Below are 15,681 nucleotides of genomic sequence, written 5' to 3' on the forward strand. Positions count from 1 at the left end.
CTATTACAACACACTTCAAGACCTGAGGTTTCTTGATTCCCACCTCCCTGATACAAGTTCTAAGAAGAAAAGTGACCAGTCAGTGTGAAACATTTCAGGACATAACACAGACCTGAACCAGAAAGTTGTGCTACAGCACAAGAGACGACTATCAAGATACAAAAATTACGATCTGCATGAGAACTCATGAGTAAGCTAAGAGAATCACAGAATTGTTTTGGCTGGAAGAGAAATTTAGGATTATCAATTCCAACTGTTGACCAGCACTGCCAGGTCATCACTAACTCACGTGCCTAAGCACCGCATCTATATGTCTTTTAAATCCCTCCAGGGATGGTGACTCCGTCATTTCCCTGGGCAGCCTGTTTCCGTGCTTGACATCCCCTTCTGTAAAGAAGTATTTCCTAATATCCAGCCTAAACTTCCCCTGGTGCAACTTGAGGCCATTTCCTCTCGTCCTGTTGTTTGCTACTTGGGAGAACTAACCCCCATACCACTACAACCTCCTTTTAGGTAGTTCTTTTCTTGTTCTCTAGACCCTTCACCATCTTCATTGCTCTTCTCTGGATAGGTTCCAGCACCTCAATGTCCTTCTTGTAGTGAGGGGCCCAAACCTGGACACAGTACTCAGGGTACCTCACCAGTGCCGAGTAGAGGGGGACAATCACTTCCCTACTCCCGCTGGCCACACTATTGCTGATACAAGCCAGGACGCTGTTGGCCTTCTTGGCCACCTGGGCACACTGCTGGATCATATTCAGACGGCTGTTTCAAGACTCAAGACGTGAATTTAAATTCAACTTATTAGCCTTAGAGAACAAGTTTTTTCCATCTGGTAGATTGCAAGCTCTAAGGATGCACATACTTTTTTGAAACTCTTTGTGAACTACAACCGTATTATCGAACTGGTTACACAGTTCTCTATATTATGCTAAGATCAGGTAGATAAGGAAGAAGATTGATGTTTTCTAAATTGCAGTTAGCTTTGTTATGCTCATCCACAATCTGACTGGCTTTTGTGACTTCTACCTTTTCAGTTAAGTTGGTAATAACGTTATAGAAGAAGAGATCCTCTCAGCTTCCTGCGATCACAGCTCCCAAGCGACAAGTTCACACCAGCTCTGAAAAATGTTTGCTTCTAGGCCAAATTTTGTTTCTAACACCAGATGGAGTGAACTGAACTAACAGATCTGAAATAGAAATTTATTTCAAACAAGAGTCTTCCCAGTTATTTCTCAAAAATTTTTGATTGGTAAAATAAAAAAAATACAGCAGTCTAACACCATTTCTAACAGCAAACAGAAATATGGTGGCTCATTGTATAAGGCGCATTTTTTGATTTGGTGCTTTCTAACACATCCAGTTACAAATACTTGCATACCAAGCAATATTATAACTTCAGTTCTAAAGTCCTTCTGACCAGTTTCTCTTAGTGATTGATGTGTCTTTATTTTCTCTCCTTCATTTGACATTTGACTAGGGAACTGATATGGAAAGCATGAGTTCTGTCCAAACAGTAAAAACCAAAGATAACAGCACGAGAGAGGCATTTCCAAAAGAAACTATTCAAATCTCACTCTGAGAGCTATCAAAAGAAAAATATGACTATCAGATCCTGATCTCAAGCTTTCATAACAGATTTCAGTTTTATCTCCTAAGCATCAAAGCTCTTTGTGGAGAATGAAGAATACGAGAAGTAGTAAGCAGGAAGGACTTCCAGATAAAATTTCAATGTGCATTTGCAGTTAACTACTTCAAAAGCAGAAATTACAAGCCAGAGTTTGTTCAAAGAAGGAACTGCGAAGTTTTTTGAAACCTCTATCGATATAATTTTTAATGTGTAAATTAAATACTTATCAGTGTTCTGAAGTTTACTGCTCAGGTAGATGGTTTTAATCAGAATTGAGGCAATAGGTATTACACAATTACAACTGAATTAGAATTTTAAGTAGAAGTACAATATTTTGGAAAATTTCAAGTCTTTAGAAACATCCAAAAATAATACCCAGTCTTGCTTTGTTCAAGATCTTATGTCACTTTTTAAGAACTCTTTGAAAAATCACTCTAAAGGAACACAGAAGTGTAATGTAAATATCCTGCCATACAATTTGCTTGTCTAGTACACATGACAGTGGTCACTTAACACATGGTAATCTTCAAAAATCTCTATTTTAGTATGTCCTTAATTACATTTAATATTTCATTCTAGGATATTAATTTCATACTGAAAGTAATCAATATTTTGTCATTAACGTTCTCTCAGTAGATTCTACTAGATGTCAGTTCCAACTGGTCTTTACTTTCTATAAGCACCTCTAATCCAATTCAGTTACTAAGGACAGATCCAAGCAAAGACTGAACTAGCTCTCTCAGTAATACCACTCCCATGAATATTGACTAGAAACAGGAAAAATCTACCAAGATTTCAAAAAAAATTAAAATATTTGGAATTTGCTTTTTTATTCTTTGAATTCCAGGATACAATGAAGAAATTCTTAGGGTCCTTAAACACACTTTATTTAGAAGATTAGCTGTCTATTTACAACTATCGGCTCCTTCAAACTGACTATGTATATTAAACACTAATTAGATAGCAATACGAATCTGGAAGTTTCCATATAAATTGAAGTACACTAAACACTAATTAAGAGTTTTCATCAACACTTTTGTTTCTTCTCTCTGAGTCAATTCCAGTGGCCATTTCAGACCGACGGAGAGCAGAAATTTCAGCATTAAGATCCTTTGCAGAACTACGTTCACCAACCTTTTCTTTGCTTAAGAATGTGACAGTGTTTCTGCTAGGATGAAGTGTGGTGCTTCAGAGCAGAGATGTAGCAGCTTGCATTGTTTCAGGTTCCATAAAGCTAAACTATGTGAACAAAGGTCACAGCATAGACAACCTTCACGTGCTCAACATACTAAACAGTATTAACTGACAAAAAGTAAACAGAGCTCTGTAGCAGTTTCTCAAGACCTTGTATGGGTTTCTCTATGGCAGCTATGAATAACTTAATACTTGAATTTAGGTAAAAGACTGGGTTAGAGAAACACGTCTCACATGCGAAAGATACTACTATAATAATTTAAAATATAAGAGAAAACAGTCCCTGCCTTTGGTGAGACAATCGTAAAGCCTGAAATTAAAATGCCACAGGTTCCTAAGTACAGAACAACTGCAAGAGGCAAACCCCCTATCATTTCTTTGAAAAGATCTCACACAATCAAGAAATCACAGGGGGGAGAAGAAAAGCACTACCATTAAGATTTGTAGCAAAGATTTCTGGAACCGAGAAATTTCCAAATTCACTCCGGGTTTGGTAACGCCTGTTTGATCTACACGTAAGCTATATTTAAGAGAGGACTTGCTACGGATTTCCGCACCAGAAAGCCATCACCCACGTGATACCCAGAGACCACCACACACAATATTGTAGCATACACATCAGCTAAATGGTAGGGCACTATCAAGACACCCTTCTACTGTCAAACACTGGGTACAGTTTTAAGTGTACTGCTTGTTTCTACCCTGGTGACATCTGGAATCACACAGAAGTACACCTCCCTGAATGCCTGTTGTAATTACAGAAACAACTGAAACATGATTGTATCATTGACTAGTTAAACCACCTCGCTGAAGTCTTGTCATCTTCAGGAACATTCATTTAAATACACAAGAAACAAGTCAAAAGGTAACATTAGCATTCTGTGATTCCTAAATTATACAGAAGCTTACCTGCTACTCTTTCGTCCGTTTCCCTATTGCCATCATCAGAGTATCTTGCAAAATCTAAGGAATCAAGAGTACTGATGCTTCCGGCACGATCTTAATGGGGGGGGAAAAAAAAAAAAAAACAAAATCAGAAAAAGTCCTAAAGTGTCAACTAGCTTTGGTAGAGAAAGTCAAAATACCTCATTTCAGAAACTATAAATCAAAGGCTAATTAAGTGTTCTGCAAGACTGAAATCTTACTGCATTTTCTAAACATCTGTCTCTAAGTAAAGACTATGTCAGTAAATTAAAAAAAACAAAACAAAAATACAGCATTACTGCAAGTTCAGTGAACAGACTCTGTAAGAAATTCACTCCCACTCTCCCCAAAAGGCAGCATTTCCACCCTGGCCTCAGCAGCTGAGGAGCAGTGCAGCGCTTCTCCCTTTCCACACATGCCAGGGGTCTTTGCTTGGCCATGCTGGTGCTCACCCACAAAAAACCAGATACACACCATGCTCCAGCAGGTTTCAAGCAATTCTCTTCCCATTTTACAGAAACATGTAACTGCCTCAAATTTTTCCTTTTTTAGTATTTTAAGGCAGGTTAATGTGATCAAATACTCTTCTATGTATCTCCTGATGTTACTGAAAAAAATTCAGTAACCAGCAAAAGGTTTTGATCTGACCTTAACATTTTTCATTTCATGGGGTGGGGGGTGGAATTTTGGTAATTTCAAGTATTTTGAAGCACACAATCACCTTTTTATTAGAAAAATGCACAAAAAAATAACTCTACAGAACCCAACATAAACAGAACACATTTCTCAGACAATTGAACATGCAGAAATTACATTAAGTAACTTAGTATCTTTCCCTTCCTTTTGAAATTTCTATATAGCACTTCAGAAATAGTTTTAATTACATTAGAGCTGCTGTCTTGTTAATAAAGAACAAATTCCATCAGGCTGTCAAAAAACCTTATAACTGTCAGTGGAAATAGAAGCAATTTCATCACTTGTCAGTCAAATTCTGTCACGACTAACTTCAGAGAAAGTATTTAAACCCCCCCAATTTTGCATAATGTGTAAAAAAAAAATCTATTAATGAGTTTCTGTTTTGCATGTTTGAGCCTAAGTCACCTCTTAAGGTCTTGTGACACCCCAGCAGTAGACTGAAATACAAACACCTGGCTTGAGACTGATCAAGGCATCTACACTCACTTGTAAAGCTATAGAGAACGCTGCATTTCCCAACTCTAGTAGTTACACAGTACCAAAACTGAATAGGCAAGTTAGGGTTGCCAGGCACTTTTATGGACATCAAGTTTATGTTAGTATGCAGCTAATCTTTAAACACAATTTTTTTCCCCCATGACAATGCTTTGTCATAGAGGCTGTTGCTCCCCAACGAGTCTCTATTCAGTATTTAGTTTTAAAACTGTTCATTTGCAGGTTCTGGTCTTACCTACTGCATTTTTTCCAGACATTAATCTGATTTAATAATTCTCCCTAGGCTGCTCTATAGCATTTAGCAGTATAGTACAATCTTTTCTTTTTACAGTATCTTTGCAAAACAGATCATTATGAAAATAAATTAGTTAGATTTTATAGAGTGGTTAAATTCAAAAGTAAACAGGAATTTTGCATGCACAATGTGCAAGTTTTCAGAACTGACTTTTCAAACCATTCAACATCATCTTCGGTAAATACTGCTCCAATTTATTTCATTGGGAACAGCAGGATCATTTTTTGAAATCAAATTCAAGACTCAAGCTAAAGAAACAGACAACATTCAAATAGAGATGTCAATGAACAGCTGATGTTAAAGTGTCCCAGTCTCATATATAACACCACTGTGGCAAAAGCAGAAACACAACTGTTCGCTCCTGCACTCTTGCCATGTTCAGAGATCAATTTTCTATTTTTTATGAACCAGGTAATATCAGAGAAACAATACTCAAATTTTCAGGTAGAGTCATCCACGTCGTCATTATTGAAGCACCCAAAGCCACAAGGCAACAAAACTTTTTTCATATGACTAGTAGCATGCTTTAGAGGCAAAGACTCCCACACACAGTTGATAAAACAAATCTGGCCGTAAAACAAACTTATTTGCCAAAGTGGCCAGAAACTTCTTGGAAAAAAACCCCAAAACCAAACAACCCAGTTGTCTAGAAACAAGCACAGTGTTTACCAAAGCCTTCATCTGGATGTACACAACAGACACCAATTACGGTCATAGCTGGTACGACCTGTAAATCCAACAATTCCCAAACAGTAAGTTTTACAACCTTAACAGTCTTTATAAAAACTAAATAAACCCAAGGGTTTTATGACTTTAACACCTAAAAACTGCCTTAAGCACCACACCTATATGCAGAGCAGCAAACTATAGGCTACCATTATTTCCCTCTCCCAGTAATGCTGATCCTCCTTCCCATTACAAAGGTACCTGCCCCAGTTATCATTAACCCTGTCATTATTAAACCAAGACAGTTTGGGTGCTAGAACTCACTATGTCCAGTGTTCAATCTGAAGATGAGGTTTCAGATTAAACCTATCCTTATGTATCACATTGGTGGAAACTGAATCTGCACAGAGAACCATACACAGCTATCCAAATAAATGGTGAAGGAAACGACACAGTAACAGAAACAGCTGTACAGGCTGTACACACACAGGCTGAACAGTATCATGTCAAATGAGGGTCCCACTAGATGATACATACTGCAAACTTCAATCAAGTCGAAGAATTACAGCTTCCTTAAAGCAGCTAAACTAAATGGTGCGCTTGAATAAGGTAACAAGACTTCTACCACTACTCTAACATAGGATACTGCCTTTAAAATATGTGGTGTGGCCACAGAAGTGGTTCCTGCTGTTAAGAGGTCACCAGTGCTGAAGTACCTCTCTTGAGACATCTCCTGGCCAAACTGGCTCCACAGGCATCAATGAATCATCAGAGCTAAGTTTCAGCTACAGGAAACTGCCCAGTTGCAGACACTGCTGCACTGCCACAGGAACCACTAAATGGGTGTTTCCAGCAGCAGGAAAGGAAGCGGTGTGGGAGCTGCTCCCTCTGCCTTCAGCGCTGGTGCAGCTACTTGTTTCTGCTACCCACCTGGAGAAGATGGGCTTCCACCACAGCCAGGTTGAATGAGGACCAAATGGCAGCTCGGCCCCCTTGCAAAGCTTGTAGTGCCACACAGTCCTTCCTTGCCCACCTCTGCAGCCTCTGCCCCAAGCCACAGCTGTGCTGAGTGAAGGCTGAGGACAGCAAAAGGACCTGCCGCTTCTATCGACTGCCATGGCAGCACTAGTGACCTGGATCTTGCCCACTGGAACTAGGCAAAATGAATTTTGGAGCTGTTACTGCACAACATACAGAAGCCTCTCAAGGAACAGAGACAAGCACCACACCAGCACTTAGTCAGTGGGTTTAAATAAAACAGAGGGATTTCTGGTAGAGCCTACTAAGGTATCAGCCACTGGATAACAAGGGGAGAAGAGAAAGCTGAAGGAGACAGTAAATGGAAAATATTGCCCAGGAAGACAAGGGCTGGCAAGCCTGCCACATACACCATCAAGAGCGGAGTCACAGCAGACACGCACTGCCTGGCAGGGCTGTGCTGAAGACTGCCCCGCGCTGAACAGTGGCAGGCCTGCCCTATCGCTTCACCTACCTGAAACATCACCATGGGAGTAACTGTATCTGTCGCCTCACTTCTCACCACTGACTCACCACAGCCATCAGCAGAAGTTTATCTCCTACGACTAATGCCATCATCCAGAAGACTGCAAAAAACCACCTTACAGTGGCAAATTTTACATTTCCTTTTTACAGGATGTATCTGCTCAGCAAGGGATAAGAGAGTCCCTGCTGGCAACCCAACCACCTCATTCACCAGGAAAATTGAGCAGGGCTGTTTGAAGGAGAGGAATCAGCAAGGGAAGGACTGTGCTTGGCCACGTAGCTCACCTGAGGAATGTGAAACATGACCATTTTTCTGAAGTACTGAACAAATTCTGAACAGATAGTTGTACTCCCATGCACTGCGTAGAAGTATTTCAACTAAATCATTCAGAAAAGAGAACTACTTTCTGAACTGAAAGGGGAAAAGAATAAAAGAGAAAAAAAATTGATCTTTTCTATGAAAACAACATATTTATTCACTTTATTTTTTTAATAAAAAATTAAAATCTTAGATGTAGGTTATTTTTGCAAAGAATAATCAAAGCAGAATCTTGCAGGGGGACACTGAAAAGAAGTATTCTTTGGCTGAGTTCGGTTTCTTTTCTAGGAAAAACCCAATGTGATACATCAGTGGGAAGCCATTTTGCTGTCATGATATGCACATTCTTACCAACAGTCTTCTGTGCATGGATTTTATACTTCTTTCTCTAGTATTCGGAATTAAACCATTTTTCTTTTTAATCAGCAATTCCTTTTTGCTAAAAGCTTTCCTAGTGAATAGTGAAAAAATAATTGCTGTCAGTTTAATGTTTCAGAAATGGAAAAACAACACAGTAAGAACAGTTTTGACAAGCAGGTATTATCAACTCCAGAAAGCGAATCACTGCAATAAGGAACAAGAGAGTGCCACAGGTGCACAGAAAACAAGTGAAATAGGCTTTTTATAGCTCTTAACAGTGAAATGCCAGGAGATGGACCGGGATAAGCAAAGCAGGGCCGGCATATAGTTCTTGTCACTTACCTCTACCATGGGAAAAAAATTCACAAAATTAGAAAGCTAAGATTCATATTTGATACTCAAAGCTAAGAAGTTTTTTATCTCTTTGGTGAACAACACATTTTTTAGAATTTAATTTGTGAAGTTAAAAATCAGGCTCACCGCCACATTTTACTTACTAACTTATAAAATCCTTTAAAATACTGCTTTGATCCAGTGGAAAGAAATTTTAATTCCTTTCTTATTCCTGTCACCTGTATGACATACAGATTTCTGATGACAGTTTCTGTTCACTAAGTATATTCAGCTCTTTCACTGGAAGTTGAGTATAACTCTAAGGAGGACAATGTAAAAAAAAAAATCTCAAAAGAAAGTGATACACCCTCTTCCACTGACATACAAAATATGAAAGAAGTTAGTTTTCATTGACTCTAATGTTAAAACCAGTTTATTTTTACCAGCTTACCCAAAGGGACACCAAGAGGGATCACATTAGCTATAGTGTCATAGTACATAAATTAAGCAGAAAGAACCTGCAGTCTTCTACAAAAATGCATCACTAAATAGCCTTTACATAGGCACAACACTGTAAATCAGCTAAAACATGGACAAACCAAGCTCTACTACTTCCTGATAGAAAGGATAAAGAAAAAAAAAATATAAATTTGAATTTACTTTGCAAACACGTAAATTGATTTTAAAAATTACTAGTTGGTAAAGCGGCCAATAAGTTGTCATTTTTCCTCTAAGATCACAGGAAATCATATCATCATATACTAACGATTAACCAAACGGAGCACATGAACACCAAAAACTCCCATCTTTTTCCTGGAAATTCGAGGAGAAATAATAATGATAGTATGCTTGCAGAAGACAAATTCACTTTGCATTGCTGGGTGTTCATTTGTGCTGAAAAATACCTGTAACACTGAAACAAGACTGTTACCATACCTGAAAATAGCTGGCTAACCACATTTTAAATTGTTCAGACAAATAATTGGCTACCAAAAACTTGGCTTTGATTAGCATCCATATGGAACAAGATGCAGTGCGAAGTGAATCCTACCTAGTCAAGGTCAGCACAGCTTACCACTGGATATTCTATACACTAGGACAAAATCTTTGCCAGTTTAAGTCAGGCTTTATATGAATTATATGGTTACATCTAGGCAAAAACAGCTTCAGGCAGACAGCACAGGAAGATATAACCTTTTATGGAGACAGTAAAAGTCCAAAGTGCATTAGTCTGGATGATAACATGCCTGTCAGAACCATCGCTCTTGATGAATCCATCCTCACACATCACTATTTGGAGAAGAAAAAACAAACACTACTTTTCATTAAAAAAGAAAACAAACCCCACTCTTTGAAGACGTTTCACCTGTAAAGTTCTACTAGTTCTACTGCATCGCTACAGTATACTGATACTACTATAACAGTATACTGTAGCCTTATGGAACAGGAACATGCAACATACCACAGGCTTGGAAAAAACTGTTATGCAACATTGCTCATGCTATTGGATAAATATTCAGAATTCTCTCTGTAAGTCTTTATCCGAGCAGAGCTTCCAGAAGCATGGGCGCTTTTTTTTGCCACTGTTTTTTCCTGCTTTCCTTTAGACAAAGTCAATTTTTTTTAAATTGGTGTTAGAAGTATCACACAAGCAACTTGATCCACCAGAAGTAATTTTATTTGATAATAAAACACTCTCTTTGCTAAATTAAATTTTCACTACACAGGATTTCGCTAGGGAGAAACCTTAACTAGGCCTCTCGCTTTAGTCACAGGCACAACCATCTCGGGTTAATGCCTTCTAGCTTCCTCTGAACAAAAACAAGACATCAGAAGTTACATAAGTGGATGACTGAGGCCCTTAAAACTTATTCCTTAGCAACATCATCTTCATGGCTATTTCTAGAAAAGAAAATAAACCAATAGGACCCCAGGATGCAATTCTCTGCAGCAGCAGAAATAAGTTGTACTCCATTCTTGAACAGATCATCAAAACCGATCTGAACTGATCATTGAGAATTTGTTTTGTAGAACAACATTATTAAAATGGGGAATTCCTAAGGTTTAGTTTTCTTATGTGTTACAAAAAAACCCCAAATCCCTGATAATTCAGCAAAGAGACATACTACACCTTAACACAGGGAAGTAAATTAGACTCCAAATGCTATGAACTACCATACAATGAAAGTAGTTGGGGATTATAGATGTCAGAAGATCAATTACAGCTGTATGTGAGACAATTCAAGTCAGTTTTCCAATTCTGAAATGCTCTTCCAGATCTATGTAAAGAAGCTAATGAAGCTCCCTACTGCAATGTTTTTTAGTCTACAACCCATGGACTATTACTTAGACAAGCTTTAAGATAATAAAGGATGTAGTTCCACGTAACTTCAGAAAATACAGAAAAGTTTTTTGGATGAGCTGTGCTCTTGTTATGAGTTAAGCATTCCCTCCTCCTAATATACACAATACAACCCTTCCTGCATGGAGGAACCTCTGATGGAAAATGTTCCATCCGGAAGAAAATCATGTCATAAAGAGATCAAAGCTGAAACTTTAAGGGGTCTGCAAATCAAAGGTTGGAAAAAAAAACCTTCACGTACATCTGGAAAGGAGAACAGTACAACGTATTTTACAGGATACAGCTTCTCTTTACATTTAGGACATCCAACCTAATTTTTAAGTTCAAAGAGATACAGGCAAACCAGCAAGTACTCTGATAACAGATCCCAACTGAGAAGTTTCTTTGGAAACTGTTCAGGTTTGCCACTTTTTTCCTTTTTTTCTTTGTGCAGCAGGTACCGTAAAAGAACTGTTGCCATTTGATCCTAAGATTTAAGTATATATTTGTACACTTGCATTTCACGTTTCTGTTGGCAGTAAAGAAGTCGGCAAACTAGGTATTTTACTTACCTTAAATATTCAAGACCTAGAGAAATCTAGCCCTTATGGCCATGCTCAAAGCACGCCCTTTGACAATCTGCATTTTCATTGTCCTGCACAACATCACAGGCACAAAACAGCAGAAGCCAAGGAAACTGGGGACAGAGACTATCTGGGAGAAAGAATAAACTTTCTCTTGTATTTCCTTGCACATGCTTAAGCCCCATATTAGCACTGAACTGCACTTGTGCGAATGTGAATAAACCAGCTGGCCAGAGGGATAGCATTCACCGAAGATGGGGAATAATGTAAAACCCTGAAGGTCTTCAGTGAAGCCCTTTCTACATTAAATCAAAGAATCAGACATCATTAACACTTGAACAAGTGATCATTAATTCACGGTTTGCATTATGTAGCAACTGAAATAGATATGTTGTGCAACACATATAAGTAAATGAATTACACTATTTAACTCCCCATAAATGATACTGCAAATTTCTTTAAGCTTCACCAACTTTCACAAGACAACTCTGGAGCATTATTACTTTGAGAAGGCATATACGATTGATGCGTTTAAAACTTCTGATGTGTTTCAACTTGGTCCAAACTTACCAACGCTAGATCAGCCCGTGAAGTAAACTTGATCCATGACAGCAGATACCTGAGCTAGCACAAAATAGACTTGTGTATCAATTTTTTAAACCAATTTGAACTTGCAGACTAGATTTTACTAGATAACTACATTCTACATCACTACGGTAACTCTGAAACAGAACTAAGACCCTTAAAGTAATTTATTATACCAGGCACTAAACTGTAAGCATCTATCAACCTAACCTACCAAAAATTGTTTTGCAACTGCAAGTGCCTCTTTTGCACTCTCCCAGATGTTCTTACTTATTCTTACTCAATGAGACCTCTGAATTTTCAAACTTGGTATGTTCTGAAAAGAAGCCCTCAGACCATCATCAAATGAAAAGGAAACTAAAGCTACTAGATTAAATTATCATCATCACGGCTTGGCTTCGCGAACGAAGATCTGGGAAGGGCTTTTCCCACGCTCACTGCAAGCGATGAGTGCACCCTTCGGGCCTGCGCGGTGGATTTTTTAGGTGAGGCTCAGCGTGCGCGGAACTGGCTCCACCCTTTACACCTGAGGTTCATCTGCCAGGGCCCAGCGAGCTTGGACGGTGACAGCGAAGTCCTCGGGTCGTAGGTTTGGTTAGAGTGTCCTTCTCTGAGATGATGGATGCCTTACAAGGCTAAACGAGCTCCATCTGCCCGGGTTTGGAGTCAGAGTTGTCCTTCTCCTAGGATGGCTGCCTGAAGGCTAGTGAGCCCATCCTGCCTGTGGACACACTGTGTCTGACCCGTTGAGACAGCTGAAGACCCGTCTGGCTTGGGAGACCCCACCGGAGGCACATGCCACCACCAGCACAGCTCTCGACCTCACAAGGGCACGCAAGCTCCTTCCCCACGGCAAGGGGGTGCCCATGAAAGAGTCACTGCTCTACCTCCGGACATCACAGACCCGGGCACCGGGCAGCTGGGGCCTGCCAAGAACTGGAGTCCTGGAGGGTAGATTAAATTAACTGCCAAGCTGTCAGAGCAATCCACTTACCAATGAGCTAGAACAGGCATTCAAGATGATCAGATAATACTAGTCCATGATGGGCAATCCAAACTAGATTGAAAACAGATGATCAATACATTCACCTCCTTCACTTTACTAACAAGCTATGAAAATTCATAGAAAGTGTATGAGTGTAAAAACACTAAAGCTACTCAACTAACATATGCTTGCCAGCCAAGAACAGCAGAAAAAAACCTACCAATCAATCACCAGATACCTAAAACAAATACTTAGCAGATACACTGCAGTAAAAGGGTAGAACCCTCAGTAAAAAGGTAGAACCCTCAACTCCCAGGACAGGCACCCAGCAGCAGCTCGTAAGAAAGATGAAATTACAAGTAGAAAATAGATTTTTGCGCCCTAACATAGAAATAGTACACACACTCACCAACGTGGGTTAAGATACAGATGCACCTGAGCTGATCTCATGGAGAGCCATACCAGTAACATACTGCTTTTGGCAGGGGCTTACTGCACAGACACTCTTAGACAACATCCAAATCAGTCAAAGAAGTAAGCTGGCCCTGCACAAAGCCATTTCAATGTTGCTGCAGTGAACACTGAGGTCCCAGGGCACGTGACCTTGGGGAAAGCACCAAACCCAGCCTGGCTCCTTACCTATGTGCTGTACTGTGCTTGAGCTGCCAAAGCTCCCCAAAAGAGAAAAGCTGAGGGAGAAACATGGTGCCGAGCTTAAGTGCTGCTCTTCTAGCTCAAGATCCCAGCTGACTTCAACAGAAATGATAAAGCATCAACAGCATCACATTAACTCCACATGCTCAATGTGGCAGCACTGCATTTCCCAAAGTGTATCAATTAACTTGCATTACAAAGATTTTTCCATTCTCCACAGTAACGCAGCTTTCTGTTATACTTCCTGACATCAAGCAAAATTACATCAATCTAGTCCTTAAATGGCTGTCTTTGCTGTGGAACTACTTAAAGGGTATAGATAACACCCATCTTAATTCCCAAGCATTGTATTCTCTCAGTTTTCTTCATACTTAATTCGTAGTATGTTCCCCTTTTCCTGATTTCTACATTTCTCTTAGGATGATAGTAAGTTTTCCACTTAAGTTTTAACAATGTGTGTCCACAGGGATGCCATATTTTTTTTAATATATATATATGAAAAAAGAAAAATTAAAAACTAGCACCTAGAGACCGAAGCATCTGTCCTATGAGGAGCGGCTGAGAAAGCTGGGACGGTTCAGCCTGGAGAAGGTCAGGCTCAGAGGGGGATTCTCATGAATGTGTATAAATACCTGAAACGAACGTACAAAGAGGATGGAGCCAGGCTCTCCCTAGTGGTGCCCAGTGGCAGAACCAGAGCACAAACTGAAACACAGGAGGTTCCCTCTGACTATCAGGAAACACTTTTTCTGCTGTGAGAGTGACCAAGCACTGCACACATTGCCCAGAGGCGTGGTGGAGTCTCCATCCTTGGAGATACTTAAAAGCCATCTGGACATGGTCCTGGGCAGCCATCTCTCCATGTTCCTGCTCAAGCTAGGGGATTGGACCAGATGATCTCCAGAGGTCCTGTACCACATCAACCAGTTTGTGACTCTGTGATTATTCTTGCTATGACATCTCTTATTCTGAAAGTTTTGTCAAATAACAAAACAGCTGACAGCTCACTCTCTCCTTCAACATCAAACCAAGATGAAAAAGTACTTGCTATATAAATAAAATACTTTTATTCTGTGAGTATTTATGTAACAGTATTTCCTTCAATTCAACAACAAAGTACTCAGTTGCATCACCATCATGCAGCATTACGTTGCAGGAAGGGAGGAAGTAAATTGCCTCTCCCCTATGGTGCACCAGGGGAAAGAATTCAGTATTTCTCAAGGGCTTTTTCAGCTTGGTCTGTCTCGAAAAAAAAACCAACCCACCAGCCAAACTTCACAAATTTTTTTTTTTTAATTTTTTTTCCATCAAACTCAACATACTTTGTTCCATGTCTCAGGTACGTGCATTATAAACAAAAATACAAGGCCTATAACCTTTACTGAATCACTCAAAGTTTTAGCTTATGCTAGAGAACTCAACTCAGTTTCTCAAACTGGCATCTTTACAAGACACTAGAAAACCAAATACAAGTAATACACTGAAGATAGAGTTAACTCTGAACACACAACAGAATGTTTAATGACTTATCTTTATATATTGATAGGAAAGAGACTTCTCCTGCTCTATTTTAAATAGTTCCATATATATATAAATTACCTAACTCAGTATTTCTAATAAATCTTAACTCAGTTTGAAAGCATGAGAACTTCCTGAAAAAGATTTGTTTTCCATATTTTCATTATTCATATTCATATTTCACTCTGAGTTTACAGGATATAGCCCAGTATTTAGGAATTTTAAATTGACAGAGATGATGGACTGCACACAGATCAGCTTCGGACACAGCTGGTATCAATACCTACTTGGTCAGGACTTGCTTACAAACTCTAGACAAATCTTTTCCTATCAGGTAATGAATCTCATAAAATTTCCAGCAAGCACTCTCTCGGCTTAAACAGAATTTACAAGTCACATCTTCAGTCAAGAAAAAGATAATTCTCAGATGGAGAAAAGCTACAGGAAACTAAATATAACTTACATGAAATTGAAATTACGTGCAGGGGAGTTTAAAGAAGCTTCCAATGGATGGTTCTGAAATGCAAAGCTCTAGCTAATTTTATTGCCGTTCTCCTTCTTCTCTCCCACCCTGCCCCAAACCCCTCCCCTCCCTACCA

The 15,681-nt window shown here is 39.3% G+C and overlaps 1 protein-coding gene across 1 annotated transcript in view; it reads right to left on the bottom strand.

The window, feature by feature from the left end:
- Positions 1–7,493, bottom strand: part of KIAA1468 (KIAA1468 ortholog) — a gene marked incomplete at its 3' end in the record, with an annotated part of 48,656 nt that extends 41,163 nt beyond the window's left edge. Inside the window, exons 1-3 of the mRNA XM_010134106.1 lie at positions 7,452–7,493; positions 5,904–5,961; positions 3,734–3,823 (exon numbers count right to left, since the gene is read on the bottom strand). Coding sequence (XP_010132408.1) covers positions 3,734–3,823; positions 5,904–5,961; positions 7,452–7,493 — 190 coding nt within the window. The remainder of the gene's footprint in view (positions 1–3,733; positions 3,824–5,903; positions 5,962–7,451) is intronic.
- Between the last annotated feature and the right edge of the window lie 8,188 nt (positions 7,494–15,681).

This window comes from Buceros rhinoceros, unplaced genomic scaffold (assembly GCF_000710305.1).
Source record: "Buceros rhinoceros silvestris isolate BGI_N320 unplaced genomic scaffold, ASM71030v1 scaffold10484, whole genome shotgun sequence".
NCBI lineage: Eukaryota > Metazoa > Chordata > Aves > Bucerotiformes > Bucerotidae > Buceros > Buceros rhinoceros.